The sequence below is a fragment of the Danio aesculapii genome, chromosome 23, assembly GCF_903798145.1.
Source record: "Danio aesculapii chromosome 23, fDanAes4.1, whole genome shotgun sequence".
Lineage (NCBI taxonomy): Eukaryota > Metazoa > Chordata > Actinopteri > Cypriniformes > Danionidae > Danio > Danio aesculapii.
Genome location: NC_079457.1, coordinates 5,119,555 through 5,136,032, shown reverse-complemented (window position 1 = coordinate 5,136,032; position 16,478 = coordinate 5,119,555). Strand labels below are relative to the sequence as shown.

General features: G+C 38.3%; 1 protein-coding gene across 2 annotated transcripts in view; it reads left to right on the top strand.

Annotated features, from left to right (window-relative positions):
• The first annotated feature begins 7,606 nt into the window (after nt 1-7,606).
• LOC130216986 (cytochrome P450 2J4) overlaps nt 7,607-16,478 on the top strand; it is a 22,750-nt gene continuing 13,878 nt past the window's right edge. The window contains exons 1-5 of one of the 2 annotated variants that reach the window (XM_056448946.1): nt 7,607-7,706; nt 10,524-10,593; nt 12,248-12,450; nt 12,616-12,778; nt 15,088-15,237. In XM_056448946.1, the coding sequence (XP_056304921.1) occupies nt 12,253-12,450; nt 12,616-12,778; nt 15,088-15,237 (511 nt within the window). In that variant the 5' untranslated portion in view covers nt 7,607-7,706; nt 10,524-10,593; nt 12,248-12,252. The remainder of the gene's footprint in view (nt 7,707-10,523; nt 10,594-12,247; nt 12,451-12,615; nt 12,779-15,087; nt 15,238-16,478) is intronic. The other variant, XM_056448947.1, reaches the window with a different exon arrangement.

Below are 16,478 nucleotides of genomic sequence, written 5' to 3'. Positions count from 1 at the left end.
TTAAATGCAAATTGCAAAAACATTATAAACTACAGTACAAAATATGATTTAAATTTGATTTATTTTTTATGATCCTCTTCATTGTTCTTGTTTATTGATATTTTATTTAAAATATTTCCATATAGGCGATGCAGTGGCACAGTAGGTAGTGCTGTCGCCTCACAGCAAAAAGGTTCAGGTCAGTTGGCGTTTATGTGTGGAGTTTGCATGCGTGTTCGCGTGGGTTTCCTCCGGTTGCTCCGGTTTCCCTCACAGTCCAAAGACATGCGGTACAGGTGAATTGGGTAGGCTAAATTGTCCGTAGTGTATGGATGTTTCCCAGAGATGGGTTGCAGCAGCTGGAAGGGCATCCGCTGTGTAAAACATAGGCTGGATGAGTTGGCGGTTCATTCCACTGTGGCAACCTCAGATTAATAAAAGGACTAAGCCGAAAAGGAAATGAATGAATAGTTCCCTATTTGTCTACACTGTGATGTGAAGATATTTTATATAAGATTAGCTTCCATTTTGTCTTTGACTAATGTAATGTAAATAAACAAAGCATCTTATCATATACAATGTAGGGCTGCACGATATAGGAAAAATTTGACATTACGATATATATTTTTTTCTGCTATATATATATATATATATATATATATATTGCGAAGTAAGAATGGGTTTTAGACTACAGCGGTTCGAACTGTAGTTCTGCTGAATGACTAAAAACTTATGTTGATGGTGTATGATAGTGAAAAACTGTACATTTCTAGTCAAATCATCCGTCTGCAATCTTATACCAAAACCGGAAATAAGGGCATTATTAATAGCTATAAATGTGGGAGAGCATTGATATTATGGGATTGTATTGTTTTGAAATATGGAGCAATTAAGTGTTGATGTTAAATCAAAAGTAATTCACAAATACTTAAAAATGAGATGATTTAATGACAATAGTTCTCTATGGTTACAGATGAATTAGTTACAAATAACTGAATAAAATGATCAAACATAAAATGATAAAAACATGTGATAATATATGTACCCAGAAAGCCTGATAGCAGTAGTGCCAGAGAAGATAGACTGCAGAGCAGGAGAGGAGCAGAGCAGGAAAAGAGACCAGAGCAAAGTTTACCACCTATTTAGTCTCTTTCTTCACCATGTGACCAAAGCCCAAATATTGAGACAAACAAACTGACCAATCAACATGTGACTAAATCGTAAAACCCCCAAAGTCCACATAATAACCAGTCCCTGATCTGACAGTATCAGTATCAGAATCTGCCTTTGGAGTCAGTATGGACATGTTTTGTCATATAAACAAATGCATATGATAATTTGGCTTTCTACAGCGATATAACAGCCATTTCACCAGATGACTTAAATAGCTCTGTTTGCATAGTCATTCCCTTAAATTTATTGGGATGATTTTGTATAAAAATTAAAAGATATTTTTATGTAAATTAGTGTATATGTATAGTAAACAAACTACAGTCATAAATAAATTTAAATATTAAATATTAAAGTGAAATAAACAGTGCTTTACGGCTTTCAGAAATTGAATAATCAAATGTAAAATAACATAGTCTTCATCATATTAATAATTCAATAAAAATAATCTTTATTAAACTTCTTTATGCATAACCAAAATGCTTTAAACCAGGGGTGTCCAAACTCATTCCTGGAGGGCCGGTGTCCTAGAGAGTTTAGCTCCATCCCTAATCAATCACAAGTAAACCATCTAATCAAGCCCTTTCTAGATATACTAGAAACTTCCTAGCAGGTGTGTTGGAGCTAAACTCTTTTATTTTGGACACCCCTGCTTTAAACCAGTGTTTCCCAACCCTGTTCCTGAAGGCACACCAACAGTACACATTTTCAACCTCTCCCTAATCAAACACACCTGAATCAACTCAGCAGAACATTAGAAAGACCCCAAAACCTGACACGAATGGGTCAGATAAGGGAGACATACAAAATATGTACTGTTGGTGTGCCTCCAGGAATAGGGTTGGGAAACACTGCTTTAAACTGTCTTGAATTGCGCACAAAGCCACAGGCCTTAAAGCGCTTTGCAGATAATAAAATTTCACTCTATTATGCAGTTCAATTCTGCAGTATTCCTACAAATCTTGTGTGTTTTGACCTGTGGTGTATTTCTGGTCAAATACAATCCCGACTCAACATTGCATTCCCTGTGACTATTGCGGACACACACATTGCGATGCTCAAATGATATATTGTGCAGCCCTAATACAAAGTATGGTAACACTTACGTTTATGTAATAATTCACACCATTTACTGGCTTATTACATGCCTGTTATTAAAATATTAAATGTTTATTAGCACTTATAAAGTATGATCTCATTTTATACCCCTTATCATACCTAATACCTAAACTACTAACTTAACTATTAATAAACAGTTTATTGTGCTAAAAGTCTTAGTTAATGGCCTGTTAATAGCGCAAATTGTACATTAAAATAAAGTGTGACCGAAAGTATTAATATAAAAGGAGAGATCTGTAAGGGGTGTACTTATTTATGCTCAGCACTGTATATAAACAATATAAAACTGCAGCTAAATATGATCTTTTATTATAGATTTAAGTGTTAGCAGATGATCTGAAAAGACTCATATCTCGTTTACGTCACTGATAAAGGGCTATAATTTCAGGTAGTCATCATTATGAAGCTTCATAACTAAGCATCACATTATGAACTTTTATATTTACTATTATGTGCAAAAAAAAAGGGAGGGGGGGTAGTTTACAGATTTAAGCTTCATGGTTATTACAAACTATTGGAAGTAAGATTGTCAGATATTTTCACCAAAAACTCTAGACAATTACTCTAAATCAGGGGTGTCAAATTCAGTTCCTGGAGGGCCGCAGCCCCGCACAGTTTAGTTCCAACCCTGCTCCAACAAACTTTAAATAAACCTAAAGGTCTTAATTAGTTTGTTTAGGTGTGTTTAATTAGGGTAGGCACTAAACTGTGCAGAGGTGCGGCCCTCCGGGAACTGAGTTTGACACCTGTGGTCTAAATAAACCACTTGTTTTGATCTTTGTTGCCAAAGTGTAATTGTTATGTGTCACATATTCATAAAAATGCTAAATCATTTAGTTGTAATCCACAACCCAGGCTCATTCCAAAAATGTAGCCCAGGAGCTATGCTTTTTTTTTTTTTTGCAGTTTATCTTTTCACAAATCTGCCAGAAGCCGCAGTGTACGTTTTTTGAGGTCTCAAATTTCTCTCGCCAGTGCTATTTGTGCCTGCTGTTCTCGCATAAATCCACCAGAGGCTGCTGTCGACTGACTGACCAATCAACTGACCCACCCTCTTCCTTCCCTAAACCCAACCGATAGTGATTTCAAAAGCACCTATTGCCTCGCTCACCACCTTCCCTAAACCCAACCAATAGTGCTTTCAAAAGCACCGATTGACTCGCTCACCACCCTCTCTAAACCCAACCGGTAGTGTTTTCAAAAGCACCGATTGACTCGCTCACTATCGGTTGGGTTTAGGAAAGGTGGTGTTTTCAAAAGCACAGATTGACCCACCCACCCCCTTCCCTAAACCCAACCGATAGTGTTTTCAAAAGCACTGATTGACTCGCTCACCACCTTCCCTAAACCCAACCGATAGTGTTTTCAAAAGCACTGATTGACCCAATTACCTGCTTCCCTAAACCCAACCGATAGTGTTTTCAAAAGCACTGATTGACTCGCTCACCCCCTTCCCTAAACCCAACCGATAGTGTTTTCAAAAGCACTGATTGACCCAATCACCCCCTTCCCTAAACCCAACCGATAGTGTTTTCAAAAGCACTGATTGACTCGCTCACCCCCTTCCCTTAACCCAACCGATAGTGTTTATAAAAATGCTTAATCATTTAGTTGTAATCCACAACCAAGGCTCATTCCAAAAATATAGCCCAGGAGCTATGCTTTTTTTTTTTTTGCAGTTTATCTTTTCACAAATCTGCCGTTTTATTATACAATTATTAATTTATAATGTAAAATATATATATTTTTTCCATAAGGGTGTGTTGTTGTTTTCTTAATGCTTAAAGAACAAAGTACAGAACAATACAAATACAAAAAGTAAGAAAGAAAAGAAGAAAAGGGTCAGTGGTGTACAAAACATGCATATAAAGAAGACAAACAAATACATGTGTAGGTATGCATTCTAAGAAATGGTAAGGGCCTTGTGGGATTACAGGATCTTGTGGCATTACAGGAGTAAAAATACGGTTTTAATGGCTCTTTTATTAGTGCTTTGCTTTATGTTGTTCGTATAAAGTTCTAATTCTTTTGGAATAGTTTAGTAAAGCAGGACAAAATAGTTTCAGGTCAAAAGCACTGATTGACCCAATCACCCCCTTCCCTAAACCCAACCGATAGTTTTCAAAAGCACTGATTGACCCAATCACCCCCTTCCCTAAACCCAACCGATAGTTTTCAAAAGCACTGATTGACCCAATCACCGCCTTCCCTAAAACTAACCGATAGTGTTTTCAAAACCACCGATTGACTCGCTCACCACCTTCCCTGAACCCAACCAATTGTGTGTTCAAAAGCAACGATTGACCCGCTCACCACCTTCCCTGAACCCAACCAATTGTGTGTTCAAAAGCAACGATTGACCCGCTCACCGCCTTGCCTAAACCCAACCGATAGTGTTTCCAAAAGCACTGATTGACCCAATCACCCCCTTCCCTAAACCCAACCGATAGTGTTTTCAAAAGCACAGGTTGACTCGCTCACCACCTTTCCTAAACCCAACCAATAGTGTTTTCAAAAGCACAGATTGACCCAATTACCTGCTTCCCTAAACCCAAACAATAGTGTTTTCAAAAGCACAGATTGACCTGATTGCCCCCTTCCCTAAACAGTTTTCAAAAGCAATCCAGAAAATAAAAGCCCTCGTCTGATTTTTACCACGTTTTCAGATTTTACCTCATTCTCACCCTGTTATGTACTTGTTTATTTTATTTATTGGCTTTTGTTTTTTGTCTTACCTGATTTCTGAAACCATTCTTCGCCTGACTCAAACCCCGTCGGCGCGTCACAAGTCCACCAACCTACACGGCGAGCCACTGGACAAACCGGTAACAGCAGAAAAGCCTGCAAAGAGTCAGCTGGTAAGCGAGAAAAGGAACGGTGTCATACCGCCTCGTAGCGTTCGTTTTAAAGATGAAATGCAGCCATACGTACCTCTGGCTACATAGTTCACGATCTGCAGAAATGTATATAGGGCTATGTTTTCAGAATGAGCCAATGTTGGTAATCCATGTGTCCAATCATGCCATGTAAACAATAATCGAAACTTACAAAAGTTGTAAAAAAACGAACACAGAAGATGTTTTTCCCTGTTATTCATGTCATGTCCTGCATTTTACACAGTCACCTGAATAAATATGACATGTTAATTTGATCTAAAACAACTTTTACTTGGTGTCTTTTACTTGGCAACATTTTAAGAAATTGCCTTTTGGAAAAAACCTATTAAAAAAGTAATGTAATGTGTATTTATATAGCACACTTATCGTGTATGGCCAGACACCCAAAGCGCTTCACAATCATGAGGGGGGTCTCTCCACACCACCACCAGTGTGAAGCATCCACTTGAATGATGAATGATGTGACGGCAGCCACAGGACAATGGCGCCAGTGCACTCACCACACATCAACACAGCTACAGGTGGAGTGGAGAGACAGAGATACAGCCAATTCGGTGTATGGGGATGATGGGCAGTGTTGCCAGATGTAGCTGAAATACTATCCAAAACCCGCTGAAATGCAAAAACAACCGCCCAGAAATCTGTGGGGGTGTTGATTTGGTTCTGTAGAGGTGAACGAAAGCAGGTAATAAGTAAAGACCCGCCTATGTCATTTTTTACCTGCACAATCAAATTCAAAACTGCCCAATTAGGCAGGAAACCGCCCGATCTGGCAACACTGATGGGCTGATGGAGGGAATTTGGCCCAAGACACCAGGGTTACACCCATACGAGAAGTGCCATGGGATTTTTAATGACCACAGAGAGTCAGGACCTCGTGGGTTTCCTCTGGGTGCTCCGGTTTCCCCCACAGTCCAAACACATGCGCTATAGGTGGATGTTTCCCAGTTTTGGGTTGCACCTGGTAGGGCGTCTGCTGAGTAAAACAAAAGCTGGAATAGTTGGCGGTTCATTCCGCTGTAGCGACCCCTGATAGATAAGGGACTAAGCTGAAGGTGAATAAATGAATGAATCAAATGAACACAGAAGGGATGTATGTAATCTCCAGGTTTCCCATTTTGACTGTTTTATATAATGTAATATTATTAAAATGATCAGGAAAACTAAAAGCACAGAAAGGATTAATGTAATTAAGTTAGTTATGCTTCTAACTCAAGTTTTTAAGTTGTGCATGCGATTTTTAAGTCCGTTTAATGTAACGTAAGTCGAAAATAGTCATAAGGTTAATTTGATTCAGCTTTATTTTAAGTCGATCCTGTGAAGTGCTTTGAAACGTGCATTTTTATTCGATGTTTGACGTAATTTCAATAGAAATGGGGGGGGGGGGGGACATAGAGCAGCTCCTCCCCTTTTTTCCAAACAGCCAATAGTTTTGTCTTTATCACAGCTCTGCCAGTGTGAGTGCTTGAGCTTGAGTGCATCAAATGAGAAGCGTCTTGAAGGGGGCATTTGATTGGTTATGATGTGATGAGAAACTGAAGTATGAGGTGACGTGAATAAAACCGTTGATTTCATTTGGGCTGAAGTAACAAACCACAAGCTTTAAATGTTTTATATCTTCTAAATGCGAATTTTGTCACTGTTTTGCAGCGCACTAGCTTATAGATATCCTAAAATTGAATAATACTGATCTCTAAAAATCTTTATTTTAATTTTATGGGACCTTTAAGGCAATAAGTAATTATTTTACAGTGTAAGATTTAAAACACATTTAAATTATTATATATTTTTATATTGGTTATAAATATTATACAATTATTAATTTATAATGAAACATTTTTTTTCTATAAGAGTGTGTTGTTTTTTTAAAAATGCTTAAAGAACAAAGTACAGAACAATACAAAAAAAAAACTTGCATTACTAATGCTTTGCTTCTTAGACTTTACACACCTGAAACTTGTCTATAGCACTTGTTCACTGCTGCTCTTATAGTTATGTAAATTGCTTCCTTGTCCTTATTTGTAAGTTGCTTTGGATAAAAGCGTCTGCTAAATGACTAAATGTAAATACAAAAAGTATTGTAAGAACGAAAAGAAAAAAGGGTCAGGGGTGTACAAAACATGCAGACAAAGCAGACAAACAAATATAAGTGTAGGTATGCATATTAAGAAAGGGTAAGGGCTTACAGGCTTGTGGGATAACAGGATCTTGAAGGTTTCAAGTAAAAAAAATGCTTTTAATGGCTCTTTTATTAGTGCTTCGCTTTATGCTGTTCGTATAATGTTCTAATTTGTTTAAAATAGTTTAGTATAGCAGGACAAAATAGTTTTTGGTAAATGTAAAATTGTTTCTATCTTTTTTTGCGTCTGTGACTTTAAAAGTGGGCGTGTCGTATAGGCGGGTGCGCGTGACGTCATCACAACAACATTTCCGCAGTTCCTCGTCAGCCTCCTGCAACTTTCTCTCAAGTTTTTTTTTTCATTCGAGCCGCAGTTATTGATTCTCTCTTTATCCACTGCGTGGTTAATAAACTGCATTCTCGTAAGTACAGATATTCAAGACTAAATATTACTTTTTAACCATTATGTGAAGAGTAGAAGGCAATGGGGAAAATAAAAGAACAGAAAGATAGTTGCATAATCATAGCATAAAGATCATAGTTCATTAATGTTGATAAGACTAAACAACAAGATGAAAGCTTGAATTGATGAAATAATTATTTCTAGACTAAATTTTCGTTTGCTGCACATATCTTGAATAAAACAGGGTGACATAAGAAACTGTAAGAGCATGTTATGTCCAAAATAGGCTATAGTAAATAAAGAAAATGTGTTATTTCTAACTTTAAAGGGACATTTTGCAAAATAAATAAATCTCACAATGATTTTATGCTTTCTCACGCAATACCTAAAAATACATTGGCTAATGAAAAAATAATATCTATATTCCAACAAATTATAATCTTGTTGACCAATAGGTAGCGGTAATACCCTCTAAAAATGAAAATGTACACTCACCGGCCACTTTATTAGGTACACTTGTCCAACTGCTCATTAACACAAATTTCTAATCAGCCAATCACATGGCAGCAACTCAATTTAAGCATGTAGACATGGTCAAGACGATCTGTTGCAGTTTAAAGCGAGCATCAGAATGTGGAAGAAAGGTGAATTAAGTGACTTTGAACGTGGCATGATTTTTGGTGCCAGACAAGCTGGTCTGAGTATTTCAGAAACTGCTGATCTACTGGGATTTTCAAGCACAACCATCTAGGGTTTACAGGAAATGGTCTGAAAAAGAGGAAATATCCAGTGAGCGGCAATTCTGTGGGCGCAAATGCCTTGTTGATGCCAGAGGTCAGAGGAGAATGGCCAGACTGGTTCCAGCTGATAGAAAGGCAACAGTAACTCAAATAACCACTCGTTACAACCGAGGTCTGCAGAAGAGCATCTCTGAACACACAACATGTCCAACCTTGAGGCAGATAGGCTACAGCAGCAGAAGAGCACCGCGGGTGCCACTCCTGTCAGCTAAGAACAGAACACTGAGGCTACAATTCACACAGGCTCACCAAAACTGGACAATAGAAGATTGAAGAAAGATTGCCTGGTTTGATGAGTCTCCATTTCTGCTGCCACATTCAGATGATCGGGTCAGAATTTGGCATCAACAACATGAAAGCATGGATCCATCCTGCCTTGTATCAACAGTTCAGGCTGCTGGTGGTGTAATGGCACCCTTTGGGTCCATTAGTACCAATTGAGCATCATGCCAACCCCACAGCCTACCTGAGTATTGTTGCTGACCATGTCCATCCCTTTATGACCACAGTGTACCCATCTTCTGATGGCTACCTCCAGCAAAATAACCCACCATATCATAAAGCGTGAGTCATCTCAGACTAGTTTCTTGAACATGACAATGAGTTCACTGTATTCAAATGGCCTCCACAGTCACCAGAACTCAATCCAATAGAGCACCTTTGGGATGTGGTGAAACGGGAGATTCACATCATGCATGTGCAGCCTACAAATCTGCAGCAATTGTGTGATGCTATCATGTCCAAAATCTCTGAGGAATATTTCCAGTACCTTGTTGAATCTATGCCACGAAGGATTAAGGCAGTTCTGAAGGCAAAAGAGGGTCCAACCGGGTACTTGGAAGGTGTACCTAATACAGTGGCCAGTGAGTGTATTTTTGTAGAGTATAAATCAATTAAATTGATAATTCTCCTGTTCTGCAGTAAACAGTTAAGGACCAATTTCACATAGTTTTTAATGAGATCTGTCTTGGCTATAAAGTTACGATAGGGGGAGATGGGTAATCTTTTTTTTCGGTAATGTTGATTTGTATAACACATGCTTCAGTTAATCAAATTTCTGGATTTATTTGAATTACATCTAATTTATTAATAAAACGTATTTAAATGCTCAGTGTTTTGAGGTATAGTCAGTGTATTCTGACCATCTATGAACTAAGCTGACCTTTGATTAGCTGTCTCAGAGGTTACGCTACGTCAAACTATAAAACCTATGCGTCTTATTGTACTTTATATTTAGGCTATACGTAGATGCACAGAAAGGTGTCTTGTAAACATTTACTGTGTCTCTAGGTCTGCCCTTTCAGACTGTTGTTGGATGACCCCCCCCCCCCCCCCCCCACTTACATAGGCTGATTGGTGCGATTATGCATTTACAATGGTATGAACCGTTATAGGGGTGGTCAAATGTATTTTTATACTATCTATTTAAGATACAGTAACAATTTAGTTTAAGGTGATGCAGTTATGCATGTTCTACACATTTACTATAGGAAATACTGTGAATTATGCATAATTACATGTAACTAATCCTACACCACCCATATTCTAACTATAACTCTTAATTAATTCTAACTGTAATTAATTAATATTACTCAGTAGTTAAATATCAACAGTTTAAGTCACCTTAAAATAAAATGTAACCAAAAAAAGCTGACAGCAAACTCTAAATCTCTCCGAAACATGTACATACATAGATTACATACACATACAGTGACTGTAAAATTGCGATAATGTCTAACAGTTTAATTTGTCTTCATTCAACTAAGTTTTTCTTGTATGCCAGATCCTTTCTAAAACATTTACCTGCTAACAATAAAACAATAACAGCGAATGCTAGTAGGAAACTAGGCCACTTCATATATATCAGCTGCAAGAGAATAAAAATTCATAACTGACAGCAGTGGTGCGTTTACAAGGTCAGGAGTGTGATATAATGTGTTGTGTGAATTGATTTATCAGCGCTGAGCTCCCTGGATGGGGTTGTATGGTAATTAGGAGTATTTTCTGTCTGACATGTTTTGTACGGCTTGTTCTAGTTTTTGCAGGAGCAACTGAAAGTTCAGCAGACGCTCATTTATTCTTCAGATGCCACACAAAACAAGTGCTGTAAGTTTAACTGTTGTCAGTTTTAACTATTAAGACCTATAGGCTTAATTGAATATACTCATTAGGCAAATGTACGTGCATGTCTAAAACCGTATCTTTTTCATGTTAAATTATTTTTTTATTTTAACCATCTGCGACAGTGACATGGAAAATATCTACACCTGCTGCCAGGTTTTTTTTGGTTACACTTTATTTTAAGGTGATGTAGTCACGGTGTAGTTATTTATTTAATTACTGAGTAATATTTATTAATTGCATGCACTTGCTGTATTGTTGGAGTAGGAATATGGGTTAGTTTTAGGGTTAGTTTCATGTAATTACGCAAAACTCATTGTAATCAAACCAATATAGTAATTGCACGGAAGGTCTGTAACTACGTCACCTTAAATTAAATTACTTTTTTATAAACTGGTGTTATTTGTTTATGTGTAACACTGTGGTATCGTTAAATGGTATCTTTTCCATGTTAAATGTTTTCGTCCCAAGAGTTTTTGTCCCACCCTGTGATGGTGACGCGTGAAATGTCTGTTTTAGAGATGTTTTTTATTTCTGCGGTGTCGCAAAGAAACAACAGCATAAACTACTATGACAATGATCAAATATGATGACTTGACCATCTGACCAATCACAATCAACTACCCCATTGGACCAATCAGAGCAGTGTAGAGTCATCGGACCAATCACAACTGACTGACCTATTGAACCAATCAGAACAGAGTCATCTGACCAATCTAAACAGATTGGCCTACCGGACCAATCAGAGAAGAGTCATTGGACTAATCAAAACTGACTGGCCTATTGAACCAATCAGAGCAGAGTCATTGGACTAATCAAAACTGACTGGCCTATTGAACCAATCAGAGCAGAGTCATTGGACTAATCAAAACTGACTGGCCTATTGAACCAATCAGAACAGAGTAGAACCATCTGACCAATCACAACTGACTGGCCCATCGGACCAATTAAAGCAGAGTAGGGTCATCTGACCAATCACAACTGACTGGCCAGTTGGCCCAATCAGGGCACAAAAGTCATCGGACCAATCGGACCAATCGCAACTGTCATCGGACCAATCATAGCAGAGTAGGGTCATCTGACCAATTTTAACAGACTGGACCATCTGACGAATCACAACGGACTGGCCCTTCAGAGTAGAGTCATCGGACCAATCACAACTGACTGGCCTATTGAACCAATCAGAACAGAGTAAAGTCATCTGACCAATCACAACAGACTAGCCTATTGGACCATTCAGAGCAAAGCCATCAGACTAATTGCAACGGACTGGCCCATTTGACCAATCATAACAGACTTTTATTGCCATATGGCATTTATTTCCATACTACTGAAAGCAGCAGCAGATAGTTCACCTCAGATCTTGAAAATAAAATAACAATGGGGATCTTTTTAAAATGAAAGTCCCAACTTTTATTCAGCGTAATTCAACTAAGCATTCATTAAGTTGTTAAAGCATAAAATGAGCTACTATATAAATTAAGAGTCTATTTCCTAGCAATATTGACCTCGAAAATACCCAGTTTTATTGAATGATGTAACTACAGAAGACTCTATCTTTAAATAGGGAAATTAAAAAGTCAGCATTTGTTTGAAATCGGCTCAGCATCTGTGTGTAATACCGTATCTCTGTTATCAGTAAAGATGTCATCAGTGTTCTCTCAGCTGATTGGTCAATGGCTGGATGTTCAAGGACTCCTCATATTTCTCTGTGTGCTGCTGTTGGTGAAACACGTTCGAGATGTTTATTCAAAGAACATGCCCCCGGGACCTTTCCCTCTGCCTTTTGTTGGAAACCTCACAAACATCGGCTTTAGTGATCCACTGGGATCCTTTCAGAGGGTAAGTCTCTTCATTCAGTTATGTGTGTGTGAATGTGTAAAGGCCTGTACACACCAAGCACGATAACCATAATGATATATGATGTTATCTCTAACTTGAGGGTGATTAAATAGTGAGTACATTTAGATTTTTGGCTGAACTATCTCTTTAAATCTTGTTTGCCAGATTGCAGAGAAGTATGGAGATGTGTGCACACTTTATCTGGGAACCAAGCCATGTATACTGATGACTGGATATGAGACTTTAAAAGAGGCTTTTGTGGAGCAGGCAGACATCTTTACTGACCGACCGTATTTTCCTATAATGGACAAGCTTGGAAAAGGGAAAGGTACCCACAGACAGACACAGAAAAACTAAATTGCATTGCAACTAATGTTGTTTTTCAGGAACGGCTTTTAATGCATTGTGTAATGCAGCTGTCTATAAGTGTAAAAGGTCTGTGGAGTTTTGAAGATCAAAGTGCAGATAAATAAATGGTGTTTTCGGCTCTGCTGAAGCAAATCCACTTTGCTGCTCTTTGAAGGAAGTTTCGATTGATATGGTAAAACCAATTCAATTGTTATATTCGTATTACTTTATTTACAAGTGATGAGGAAGAGCTGAAAAGCAGATATGCTAATGGACATTTGTATTTCTGATATGCACTGTTAGCCCTTGCCCAATCACAACATACTGACCAATCAGAGCAGGGTAGCATCATCTGACCAATAAAGGCAGAGTGGGGTCATCTGAACAATCACAACAGACTGGACCATCTGACCAATCAGAGCAGGGTAGCATCAACTGACCAATCATAACAGACTGGCCCATCGGCCCAATCACAACAGACTGACCCATTTGACCACTCAAAACAAAGTCATCCGAGCAGTCACGACAGACTGGCTCATTTGACCAGTCAGAACAGAGTACGGTCATCTGACCAATCACAACAGGCTGGACCATCTGACCAAGCACAACAGACTTGCCCATTGGCCCAGACAGAGCAGAGCAGAGTAGAGTAATCTGACCAATCGCAATGTACTGGACTATCTGACAAATCAGAACAGAGTCATCTGACCAATCAGAACAGACTGGACCACATGACCAATAACATTGGACTGCCCTATCAAACCAATCAGAGCAGAGTAAGGTCGTCTGACCAATCACAACTGCCTGGCCCATCGGACCAATCAGCAGAGTAGACTAATCACCATCTGACCAATCATAACAGACTGGACCATCTGACCAATCACAACAGATGGACTCATTTGACCAATCAGAACAGAGAAGAGTCATCTGCCTAATCACAACTGACTGTATCATCGGACCAATCACAACTGACTGGACCATCTGATTAATTACAACAGACTGGCCCTTCGAACCAATTAGAGCGGAGTAGAGTCATCTGACTAATGACAACACACTGGGCCATCTGACCAATTACAACAGACTGGCCCATTTGAGCAATCAGAACAGAGAAGAGTCATCTGACCAATCACAACAAACTGGGCCAGCTGACAAATCAAAACAGACTGGCCCATCAAACCAATCAGAGAAAAGTATAGTCATTTGATCAATCACAACAGACTGACTTAATTGACCAATCAGAACAGAGAAGAGTCATCTGCGTAATCACAACTAACTGGATCATCGGACCAATCACAACTGACTGACCCATCAGACCAATTAGAGCAGATTAGACCAATCACCATCTGACCAATCACAACAGACTGGACCATCTAACCACAACGGACTGACCCGTTTGACCAATCAGAGCAGAGGATAGTCATCTGTCCAATCACAACTGACTGGATCCTCTGAAAAATCACAGCAGACTGACCCACTTGACCAATCAGAACAAAGTAGAGTCAGCTGACCAATCACAACAGACTGACACTTCGAACCAATAAAAATAGAGAGGGGTCATCTGACCAATCATAACAAACTGGGCCAGCTGACCAATTACAACAGACTGGCTTATTTGAGCAGTCAGAGAAAAGTATAGTCCTTTGACCAATTAGACTAGAGTCATCTGACCAATCACAACAGACTGGGTCATTTGATCAATCACAACAGACTGACTTATTTGAACAGAACAGAACAGAGAAGAGTCATCTGCCCAATTACAACTGACTGGATCATCGGACCAATCACAACTGACCTGCCCATCAGACCAATTAGAGCAGACCAATCACCATCTGACCAATCACAACAGACTGACCCGTTTGACCAATCAGAGCAGAGTATGGTCGTCTGTCCAATCACAACTGACTGGATCATCTGACCAATCACAACTGACTGGATCATCTGATCAATCACAACAGACTGGCCCTTCGAACCAATCAGAGCAGAGTACAGTCAACTAACCAGTCAAAACAGACCGGGCCATTTGACCAATTAGAACAAAGTAGAGTCATCTGACCAATAAGAGCAGAGCAGGCTCTCAGAAAGGCGGGGTTAAGAGAGACCAGATTCTTCACGCAGCCATTTAAGACATTTAGAGAAGAGCTGAAATAGTTGTAGATATAAAGGGGAACATTAAAGTGTTTTTCTACTCAGGGTTGATGTAAACATAATATATAAGATTCAAAAATTAAAACTAGTATACTTTAAAATACTAAAGATTTTATTCTAATGCTAAAATGACTCTGTCTGCAGGTTTGATTATGTCCAGTGGTCACATGTGGCGTCAGCAGAGGCGCTTTGCTCTGGCAACACTGAAATACTTCGGTGTGGGGAAGAAAACTCTAGAAAACGCCATCCTGCAGGAGTGCCGCTTTCTCTGTGACTCCTTGCAGGCTGAACGAGGTCAGTGAGCAGCAGTTCTGTGCATATTCCTCTTCACAAGCGTGATTCTATTTTGCTGAGAAAATATGAAAACGGTATGAATGCCCTGTAATGTCCTGCACATGTGTTTTATATTTAGGGAAAGAAATGTTGCTTCAATGTCACAGTCATGCTTTGAAGGTCCGCATGAACATACTGTCCTCTACAGGCCACTGTCTGCAAATGCAAGTGTCTTTTTGAAGGTCGAACATCTGGGAAACCACACGAAAGCTCATCATTATTAATTATATATTTTATTAAAATCCATACTGTGACATCCAACAGTCTGAGAGACTGCACGTTTGCCATTTAAAACATGTAGATTATATAAACAAGACTTGTTTAGCTTTTTAAACATTAATAATTAAGTCTGAAAATAAAGTTTTATACAATTTGATTAATACTAATGAAAATAAATAAATAGAAAATAATAAAATATCAAATAAAACAAGTCATTAGCTACAGGTAAAATATTCACATATTCGATTAATTACGGTTAGCACTGTCGCCTCACAACAAGAAGGTCGCTGGTTCGAGTCTCGGCTGGGCCAGTTTCCATTTCTGTGTGGAGGTTGCATGTTCTCCCTGTGTTGGCGTGGGTAAAAACAGAGTAAAACAGATGCTGAATAAGTTGGCAGTTCATTCCACTGTGGCGACCCCTGATCAGGGAATAAAGGGACTAAGCTGAAGGAAATTAAATGAAGGCAAACAAATAAATAAAATTTTGTACTATATTACATTTTATGCTATCATGTGAATAATCAAAGCGATGTCCAGAAGTGTGACATTAATTTAGGTTTTTTTTTATTATTAAAAAATTAAATAAAATAACAAAAAAAATTTTATATAAAAAAAAATACCAACGAAAAAAAAAAGTCTGAAAATAAACAAAGGTTTTTGAAATCTTGAATATTTAATAACTAATAATAAAAAACTTAATAAAATAAGTAAATAGCTATAGGTTAAATATTCATATATTCAATTATTTAATAAATAAAACAAAAAAAAACATTACTAATGCTTTGCTTCTTAGACTTTACACACCTGAAACTTGCCCATAGCACTTATTCACTGCTGCTCTTATAGTTGTGTAAATTGCTTCCTTGTCCTCATTTGTAAGTCGCTTTGGATTAAAGCATCTGCTAAATATAAATGTAAATTAATTAAGGGCATATACAGTTTTATATACAGAATTGTACAGAATTATTAGCCCCCATGAATTA